The 10878-nt window shown below is 39.5% G+C and overlaps 1 protein-coding gene across 1 annotated transcript in view; it reads right to left on the reverse strand.

Annotated features, from left to right (window-relative positions):
• FMN1 (formin 1) overlaps positions 1-10878 on the reverse strand; it is a 586562-nt gene that overhangs the window by 120273 nt on the left and 455411 nt on the right. Inside the window, exon 14 of the mRNA XM_007940485.1 lies at positions 2957-3049. Coding sequence (XP_007938676.1) covers positions 2957-3049 — 93 coding nt within the window. The remainder of the gene's footprint in view (positions 1-2956; positions 3050-10878) is intronic.

Here is a 10878-nt window from a genome sequence, read left to right on the forward strand (position 1 = left end):
CATAGTGGCTAAGGCACTTGACTGCTAACCAGAAGGCTGGCGGTTCAAACCCACCAGCCACTCCTCGGAAGGAAGGTTGGGCATTCCTACTTCTGTAGTGATACTGCCTCGGAAACCCAGGGAGGGGTTGCTATGAGTCGGGGCCGACTCGACGGCACACAACAACAACAACAACAACAGGAATACCAACATTACTCCCATTAATCTTTAATGTGTTTGTGCTCCTAGTCATTAAGGGGTTTCTGCAATCCCCATTAGGTTCAAAGGAATATAAGTACACTCTTTGTATTTGGAAGCCGATGTTTTCTTGATTAAAGTAATTTTGGAAATTCAGACTCTCCAGATTTGATAGTTGTTACTTTACAGTATTCTTGTGGACCTGTTTGACTGAAATCTCTAGGGTATTTTGGGGCAAAGCTTATCTTTTGCTGACTTTTCAAGATCAAATAAATGGAAAATACTTCCTTTAAATTTAGATAAACTCTAGCAGTTTCTCATTTTAGTTGCACTTCCCTCATTCTCCAGGTTATCAGTTATTCCTAGAAGACCCACATCCAGCTTTCTGCTTCCTACTGGAGGACAAATTCTGAAGGTCTAGTCCTTTAGCCATAGGAGTCCTGGTGGTGCAGTGCTTAAGTGCTGGGCTGGTAACCAAAAGGTTGACAGTTTGAACCCACCAACTATTCTGCAAGAGAAAGATATGGCAGTCTGCTTCCATAAAGATTTACAGCCTTGGAAATCCTGTGGGACAGTTTTATTTTGACCTGTAGGGTAACTATGAGTTGGAATCAACTCCAAGGCATTGGGGTTTTTGGTTTAACCCTTTAGCCAGCACTTCATGATCAATAAAGTTGCCAACAGTAAGGACACTAGCCTGTGGAGATCTATGCCCCTTGATTTCTGGGCTAAAAGATTAAGTTTTTAGGTTGGCTTATTTGTGTTACTAAATCAATGGTTATGTAAATTTCAGAGCATTAACAGCAAAAGTCACTGAGAAGTACAGGTATCCTGAGGGATCTGTGGGCTAAGAGAGAAGGATGGTGGGACATGGAGTTTTAGCTACCAATTTGGAGATAAGAAAAACTTAGAAATTTATTAAGAGTTTTTAATGTGCTGGTGGAGGACCTTGTTAAAAAATCGAAGTATATTCCAAGCTACAGCCTAGGAAAAAAGTTGTTGTTGTTGTTGTTACGTGCCATCGAGTCGGACCTGACTCATAGTGACCTCTCCTTGGGTTTCCCAAGGCAGTATCACTGCGGAAGTAGATTGCCCAACCTTCCTTCAAAGGAGTGGCTGGTGAATTTGAACTGGCAGTCTTCTGGTTAGCAGTCAAGTGCCTTAGGCACTACGCTACCTTTTGTAGGTTACTGCCATCAGGAGAGTAAATTTAACATATGTATTATGTATGAGTCAGAATTGACTTCAGGGCAGTAGGTTTGGTTTTTTTGGGTTTTATTTATGTTTTTCACCAACACATACTAATTTCTTAAATATCTAATAGCACTGCTGTTTTCAGGAAATTAGCAGAATAATTGCTCAAGTAAATGTTGGAAATGAAAAAAACTTAGTATTTATATTCTTATGTAATCATTGAGGGAACTCTGGTGGTGTAGTGCCTAGGGCATTTGACTGCTAACCAAAAGGCTGGTGGTTCAAAACCACCAGCCACTCCTCAGAAGGAAGGTTGGGCAATCTACTTCTGTAGTGATACCACCTTGGAAACCTAAGGAGGAGGCGCTATGAGTCGGATCTGACTTGATGGCAGTGATAGTTTTTAGTTAGTTAAGTTTACTTTGATGAGTCACTTATAAAATCTACTAATTACAGTCACATAGCACATAAGTGTTGTTATCACTGCTTTCTTTCAAGAGAGTCCTTTGCCTGACAGCATGACTTCCATCATATATGAGGTCTAGCAGTGGCCAAAAGAGAAGAACTCTGACTTCTTTGGCTTTAGTACTAACAACCCTTCATCATGCAGGGGCTGCACTGACTTCCCCATCAATGGAGCAGCTGGAATGGAGTTTCTCTGACTCAAGGACAGTATTTCTCTGCCAATTCCCAAGGTGGTTTGGATATACTTTATAGATTCACTCTGATTAACAGTTTTTGTTGATGGTATGCTATCATGGGTCTTATTCAACAGTAGAAACAGTATGCTAGTATCTCCCAAATGTTCCTACATGCATTTCCTCTAGTATTCTGGCAAAGATGACTGCTCTCTCCAACCACTCCACACTTAATTTTGTTTTACATCTTAAGCTGAATTTGAGAAATTAGAATAGGAAATATCCAAAAGGTATTAAACTTCCAAGTTCACTAATAGTGATCAACAAAATGTTCCCTACTTCCGCCAAAATCATGCAAGAAGGAACATCACCTGGTCAGATTTCTAAATAATGTTCTAGGGCTCACACCTATCACTTCCATCTACTAGCCACAAAGGGCTGAAGTATGCCAAGTTATGAGATGTGTGACATTCACCTGGCTGGCTCCAATTTTCCTTTCTGAAAAGGAATGGAAAATGCAATGCAAATTCCAAGTTGCTAAACTCATAAAGCCAGGAAAGTAATCACTATCCACCTGTCCAGGCTGACCACAAATCTGCAACGCATGGCTGTATAAGCCTTGCATGTACATCATATGTCACTTAACATGTACAGAGTGAACAGCTCCATGAAGAGACAAAGGAAAAAAACCTTCCTTCAAAAGTGTACAAAAACAGGAGCTACACTGGAAGATTTTAACTATTAAAAGGATTGAAAGGGGATGTAACAGTTACTAGACGATTCCATCCACATTGCTTAAGTAACTGCTATGGGAAGGCGGATTAATGGAACTACTGCAACTACTAGAGGTCAGCCTGGATGCAAGAGGCAGTGAACCACAGAGAGAGACTTATGCAATAAAATGTATTGCAAAGTACCATGGGTATGCAGCTGACATAGATTCCTACCTTTCTGGAAGAACTCTTCTAATCTGTCCTTGAAAGGCTGGAGATACTCCTTTGGAGACTCCTTGCACACCACCATCATCTGCTTCTCACTCGCTGCGAAGAGAAGTTCAGAATTAGACTTTAGTTGAGAACACACATTCGCTGAGTTTCTACTATGAGCCAGTTATTGCGCTTAGCACTTGGGTATCAATTGTGCAGAATCCTTATCAATGTTCATTCAGATTCCAGAAACAAAGCACAAAAACAGAAACAACAATGAACAAGTAAACCCTAAGACAAATAAGCAAAAACAATTAGTTAACTCTACATCTCTCTTCAGGAACAGGGAAATGAACCACTTCAACTTTTCAAAAGATGCCCAAGAACCTCCAACTTGAGAGAGGTAAGTATTCTGCTTGTGGTCTCCCAAAGAGGAAAAACTGCTTCAGGAGTGTCTCAGGGAATTAAGAGCCTTTTTCAGATTCGTGTCCCAAAAGTAGCTTGAAATTGTTTTTGCAGAAATTCTCAGGCATGGAATAGCCAAACTGGCAACTAGTCAGGGTGAAAACCTCACTTAAAGTATGACAACTGAGGTTAATTAGTTAACCAGTTGTCATCAAGTCCATTCCAACTCATGGTGACCCCATGTGTCAGAGTGGAACTGTGCTCCACAGGATTTTCAATGGCTGAGTTTCTGGAAATAGATCATCAAGTCTTTCTTCCCAGGCACATTTGGGTGGTTTGATCTTTCACCCTTTCAGTTAGCAGCTGAGCTCATTAAATGTGTGCATCACCCACAAACCCTTGAGGCAGGTTAGGGAGGACTGTATTTGCTCTTCATGCTTCTCATTCCCCTGTTTTTCCCATTACAATTTTACCAATACACTTCAAATAATTTTATATGTGTTTTATTTCAGACAATATATCTGGATTTATAATAGAATTGTTTTTTTGATAATCAAGCCACCTCAAATTTAGACAGTTTTGATTTGGTTACAAGCAAACCACAATAATCCATAGTTGGGCATTACAAACACCAGATAACACAGGCAAGAAGCATTTCCCTAAAGTTTTAGATGCTTGTGACAGTTGCTAAAAGAACTGGGGAAAGAAAGGTTTCATTTCCCCAAAGCTACAACAATCATTATAGCTTTTGTTTGTTGACCATGTTCAGAAATTGCTGACTTGTTCTTGTCCAAGGGTGTATATTAAAGCACTGGAGTTTCACCATAAAGAAATCATGCCACTTGATTTAAAAAGGGAGAAACACTCACCCGAGATTTTAGAGGAATCTACAGGAGCAGCCCATCGAGTCAGATCCGACTCATAGTGACCCCTCCTTGGGCTTCCCAGGCAGTATCACTATGGAAGCAGATTGTCCTACCTTCCTTCCGAAGAGGGCTGGTGGGTTTGAACCACCTGCCTTCTGGTTAGCAGTCCAATGCCTTAGGCACTATGCCACCAGAGCTTAGAAGCATAGAGATAAGATATTTTGGAAGAAAAGGGTTGGAAAAAGGAGACCTTTATTTACTTTAGGACTTCTTATTCAATAATTAGGTGTTTTCAAAACTATCATCTTGGAACATTTAGTACAAGCAAAACAACACATATATCAGTCCCAGAGCACAGAAAATTCAAAAGAGGCCACTCAAGTTTTCCCTGAAATTATTTACTGGCCCCTTTTATCTTGTAAAATTGCCAACTAGATTGCTGAAATCCTAGACAATTCTGGGAGTCTGTATGACTGTGCTGAAGATGAAAATATGACTTGAGGGAGGCCTCTGCCATTTTCTGAATTGAGATCAGAATAAGCCACACTCTCAGAGGTATCTACAGGCATTCCTAGGAGACTGGGATGCTGGCTCTCCTCAGTATGAGAGCATGTGAATTCAGGTTCTGTCTGTTAGCATTGCTATTTTCTAAAGGTTTTAAATACAATGTATTCTGGAGTATCTGTTCTTAGCTATCCTGACAACAATTCCATTGTCCCTTAAGATGCAAAAAGGAGCCCTGCTGGTATAGTGGTTAAAGAGCTCGACTGCTAATGGGAAAGTTGTTGGTTCAAACCCATCAACTGCTCCACGAGAGACAGATGTGGTATCTGCTTTCCATCAAGATTACAGCAGTGGAAAGCCTATGTAGCAGTTCTACTCTTGTCCTATAAGGTTGCTATGAGTCAGAACTGACTTGACAGCAACAGGTTTGATTTTGGTTTACTGGGATGCAAAGATTGACTTTTTTTTCTTTTTAATGACCTACCTTAGTGAAAAGGACCCCTGGTGGCACAATCACTAAGCACTCATCTGCTAATCAAAAGATGGACAGTCCAAACTACAGCTTCCTACAGCTCTGCAGAAAGAAGACCTGGCCATACGCTTTCATAAAGATTACAGCCAAGAAAGCCCCAAGGGGGTAGTTCTGCTCTGTCATGAGGGGTCGAAATTGACTCTTGACTTGACAACATCTAACAATTAGCACTACCACCTTACTGAAGAAATATAAATCCCACCCTGAAACAAATTAAAAAATCACTCAAAACCAGCCAAATCATCATTTCAAAACATCCCTTCTTTTCATACTGTTAGCTTTCTTTAGCAAGCTTATGTGTCTGTCCTCTCTGCAATAATTTAAGTTCTCTATTATTATCATACCTCCCTTCATCTCTTTTCCCAGTAGATGGACCTGTAGTCATATGGGAAGTACCTCCTTCCTACCACTTGTCCTCTTCTCAAAGAGTAGTAGCAGAGAAAAGAGAAAGTTACAGTAGTAACAAATGACTCTTATCACAATAAAATGAAGAAAACGTTGGTTGATAATGTTTTAAACTTTCTTTTAATTACAATATTAATATCTGCCCATTATTAATTAATTATTTAGAGGTATTTAAGGAAAAAAAAAAGATCTCTCCTGCATTACTTGATTTGAAAAGAACAGATATTTGAAAAATAGTAAATATTTATATCCAGCAATGTGATGCTGTTGTTGTTGTTATGTGCCATCGAGTTGGACCCGACTCATAGCGATCCCTCCTTGAGTTTCCAAGGCAATATCACCACGGAAATAGATTGCCCAAATTTCCTTCCAATGAGTGGCTGGTGGGTTTGAACCACCAGCCTTCTGGTTTAGTAGTTAAGTGCCTTAGACACTACGCTACCAGAACTCCTAGCAATGTCATATGTCTCTCAATTTATCTAACCCTTGTTTTATGTTTTTCAATAAAATTTTGCAGATGATAAAGGCCTATATTTTTCTTATATAACTTTTTTATAATTTTATAATTTTTAAAGGTTTATAATTTTATCAACTTTTTAAATTTGTATTTTCTCCCTTTTCCATATTTAACAATTTTTGCCAAAATGAAGAACTATTTTACATCTTTTTCTTATATTCAATATTACCAAATTTTGGTATTAGCCCTGTAGTCCTATTTGTTCTTTCCAGACACAAGTTTTGGGTCTTTATCTATTACACACCTAAACTCCGTTGTTCATAACAGATTTAAAAAAATATATTAATTGGTCTATTTTCAACTGTTAAATTACATATAATTTCTACTGGTAATACAATTAAAAATTAAGTCTTTCTTAAATACAGTGCATCTTCACTAATAATTTCACTATTTCATCCCATGGGATTCTGTTTCTCTCATGAAATTACTCAGCTCAGTAGGTGAAGAACTCTTTGTAGAAGCAAAAGAAAAGTGAGGAAATGATAGCTAAGAGATGCACATGGTACCGGAGCAAATCATGAAGGGGCAGTTTAGGTTCAAATTATTTAACCTTCTACTATATTCAACTTTCAACAATTCCATTTACAGAGAACTATTTTTCATAAACAGAAACAATATAAGGTAAGGCATGCCTACACCTGGGTAATAGGTTATAACTGAAGCCATGAAAGAATTGCTCTATAGCCAAAGCGAAGCTGAAGGCAGAGATTTTCCCAACTACAAAAACAAAGCTTCCATTTTGCCTAAATTAAAGAGTTGATCACTGCAGCTCTCCTTTTGTTGTGGCTGTAGTTACAGAGCCCATGCGGGTGCCCATCAAACCTCTTCAGATTTCATGGGACCTTAAGTAGGTTGGTGAAGAGCTTGTGCTTGGAACAAGGCCCACCTGGGCTCAGGTTCTGCTCTTCATTGGGCAGTGGTGACCTTGGGCTATGGCTATTTCTCTTATCTGCAAAGTTGAGACTCCCTCAAAGGCATGATAAAACCCAAACCAAACGCATTGTTGTTGAGTTGATTCCGACTCATAGGGACCAAGCAGGACAAAGCAGAACTGCGCCATAGGGGTTCCAAGGCTGTAATCTTTATGGAAACAGATTGCTACATCTTTCTCCTGTGGGGTGGCTGAGGGTTTGAACCACCAACCTCTTTGTTAGCAGCCAAGTACTTAACCACTGCACCACTGGAACTCTTTCAAAGGTATGATAGCAGAATTAAATGAGATACTGCATGTAATTGCTTTGCAGAATGCCTAGCACTAGCAACCATGCTCACAAATACTGTTTGTTACTTCTATGATTTAGTAAAATTAGTCAGGAAATAAGTCACAGCAAGTGGCATGACAGTCATGACTTGGGATCATGTGCTATAGATGCTGTATATGATCTTTACAGAAATCCACCACAGTACAAACCTCCTGGGGAGATTTTCATTGCTTTGCTAAACTGCCACCACCCCATTGTGAGAATACACTGAAGAATGTGAGCAAACTCCTGGGGAAAGAGGAAGCAAATGTAAACAAGTCCCCCAGGCCTCTGAGACTCTGAGCCTCATGGTTTTGAAATTAGAAACTGAAGCCGGTACAAATGAGAGCAAACACTACTGCTGGGCTCACAGTAGTCTCTGCACCTCCACAGGCTGGGACTCCCACGTGGTCTGTTAGAATTAGACTTGTCCACACGATCAAAGGAGAGTGCTGCTCTTCGACTGTCTCAGCACAGTCACACGTTCCGGTGGCTGGGCAGCTTGCCCTGCTCCGATTTATTAACTCAGCTTAGCCTGAGATGCTTTCTAGCAGACAGATGGGAGACCTAAAGACTAATTAATGATGACACTGGAGACTGGCAATGTAGAAAGGAGAGAGGTCATAGACAAACCCACAAATGTAGTTTATCGTCCAACCAGTAGACTCACAGACAGTATTGTTAGACCACCAAGGTTGCCTCAGACACCGACTGTGCCAAGAGTTCCAATCTTAAAAGCCAAAGTCACCAAATGTTCTTTGGTGGTTCTCCCCTGCCCTCAAATCTATTCTTTTTCTCTGTGTAAAATTTAAATATACATTAATTCCTGAAATTAGCTCCTAACAAGTAATCACTGTGAGAGATTGTGAGAGATCAAATATTATAAGCGAACACAAAATGAAATAACAAAGACTAAATTGAAAGTATACTTATTGAAAGTTAAGCACTTTTGAAATATTTTAGTGAAAGAAAACCTGACATGGCCTTGACTGCCCTAAGATCTCAGATATTAGATGGTTACAGCCATTGGTTATTGTCTGTTGTTTGTTTTTGACCACCACCAACAAGGGAATAAAATTTATAGAGCCACTTAAAAAGTACAGACACTACCTCACACCAGATACAAAATTTAACTCAAAATGGATTAAAGACCTAAATAAATGTAAGAATTAAAACTGAAAAACCATTAAAACACGCTGCAGGAGTAATGCTTTGTGATGTAGTTTTTGATCATGTATTCTTAAATACGACACCTAAAGCACAAGCAGAAAAAGACAAAATAAATTGGATTTCATCAAAATTAAAACTTTTGTTCATCAAAGAACTTTATCAACAAAATGAAGAGACAACCTACAGACTGGGAGAAAATATGCATATCTGATAAGGGAATATCTGTATTCTGATATCCAGAATATATAAAGAACTCCTACAACTCAACAACAAGAAGACAAACAACCCAATTGAAAAAAGGGCAAAGGACTTGAGTAGATATTTCACCAAAGAAGTAACACCAATGACTAATAAGCACATGAAAAGATGGTCACCATCATTAGTCATGAGGGAAATGCAAACCAAAATCACAGTGAGGTATCACTTCAGATTTAAGATGGCCATTATCAGAAAAATGGAAAATAGAACTGTTAATGAGGATGTGGAGAAATTGGAACCTTCATTCATGGCTGGTGAGACTGTAATATAGCTGCTGTGGAAAACAATATGGTGGCTCTTCAAAAAACAGAAAACAGAACTACCATATGACCAAGAAATTCTACTCCAAAAGAATTGAAAGCAGGTGCTCCAACAGATATTTGTACATCAATGTTCACTGAAGCATTATTTGCAACAGCCAAAAGATGAAAAGAGCCTAAGGGTCCATCAACAGATGAATGGATAAATAGTGGTATATCCATACAATGGAATATTATTCAGTCATAAAGATAAATGAAGTCCTAATAATATGGTACAACATAAATGAACACTGAAAACATACTGAGTAACAAATAATAGACAGACCTACAAGCTGAAAAACTACACCAGGGAGATGCACTCCTTAGAACAATCAACATAGGAGATCAGAAGGGCAGCATTTGCACAGGGAGAAAGCTAGGGAGGCAGGAATGTATAGGCAAGAAGGATGTAGGGACAACATCATCCACCACATAAATAAAACAAAGGAAAAGAACCACATGATCATATCAATCGATGTAGAAAGGCATTTGATAAAATGCAACACCCATTCCTGATCAAAACTGTCAGCAAAATGGCAATAGAAGGGCATTCCTCAACATCATGAAGGGCATCTATGCAAAACTAACAGCCAACATTATTCTCAATGGAGAGAGACTGAAACCATTTCCCATGTGAACAGGAATCACACAAGGATGCCCTCTATCACCACTTCTATTCAACACTGTATTAGAAGTCCAAGCCAGGGCAACAAGGCAAGAAAGAGAAATCAAAGGTATCCAAATTGGTAAGGAAGAAGTCAAACTATCCCTATTTGCTGATGATATGGTCCTATACCTAGAAAACCCAAGAGACTCAGAAAAAATCTACCGGAACTAATTGAGAGATTTAGCATTGTGGCAGGAGACAAGATCAACATTCAAAAATCAGTTAGATTCCTCTACACCAGCAAAGAGATTGCTGAAATAGAAATAAGGAGATCAATACCATTCACAACAGCTACCAAAAAAAAAAAAAAAAAATACCTGGGAGTAAATCTTATCAGGGACACAAAAGACCTGTACAAAGAAAACTATGAAAGACTATTTCAAGAAACCATTAAGAGGTCTATATAAATGGAAGAACATACCATGCTGATGGATAGGAAGATTGAACACTGTGAAATGTCAATTCTACCCAAAGCAACCTATACATTCATTGCAATGCCAATCCAGATCCCAACAACATATTTTAAGGAAAGATGTGGTAGTTATGTTTGTGTTTCAACTTAGCTGGGCCAGGTAGAATGGCTGGCCAGCTGGTGGTAGTTATTTCCCGTGATGAGACTGGCAATCAACTCCATGGTGGGATCTACCACAAGCAGCTGTGTAGCTGCCTTTGGGATGTGGTCTGCTTCCTGTATATAAGGAGAAGCTCTGAGAATGATCTCTAGCATATGGCATGCTTGGACCCTGCATGTAGCCATGTTCAGCAGCCTGCCTGCTCTGCTGACCTCTGGACTTACAATGGACTTAAATTAATGGTCTGCCATGTAGTTTGGTAACATCAGGACTGTGCCTCTTTACTTGTCAACCTTGGGCTTGGCAGCCTCAGCAGCCTGCAGCTGTCTGAGTGTAGAAATGCCTCTAGCTGTAGTGGGCTGGGAGCAGGAGATAGAGCTGGACTCCAAGGTTGAGGGGCTTTCACCCAGCCCCTAGAGCCTGGCACTTTGAACTTGGACTTAAAGCCTCCAAATTGTAAGAATAAACTCTTGTTTGTTAAGGCCATCCCATTTGTGGTATATTCTT

Source organism: Orycteropus afer, unplaced genomic scaffold (assembly GCF_000298275.1).
Source record: "Orycteropus afer afer isolate SDZICR_OR568_19922 unplaced genomic scaffold, OryAfe1.0 scaffold00068, whole genome shotgun sequence".
Classification (NCBI taxonomy): Eukaryota; Metazoa; Chordata; class Mammalia; order Tubulidentata; family Orycteropodidae; genus Orycteropus; species Orycteropus afer.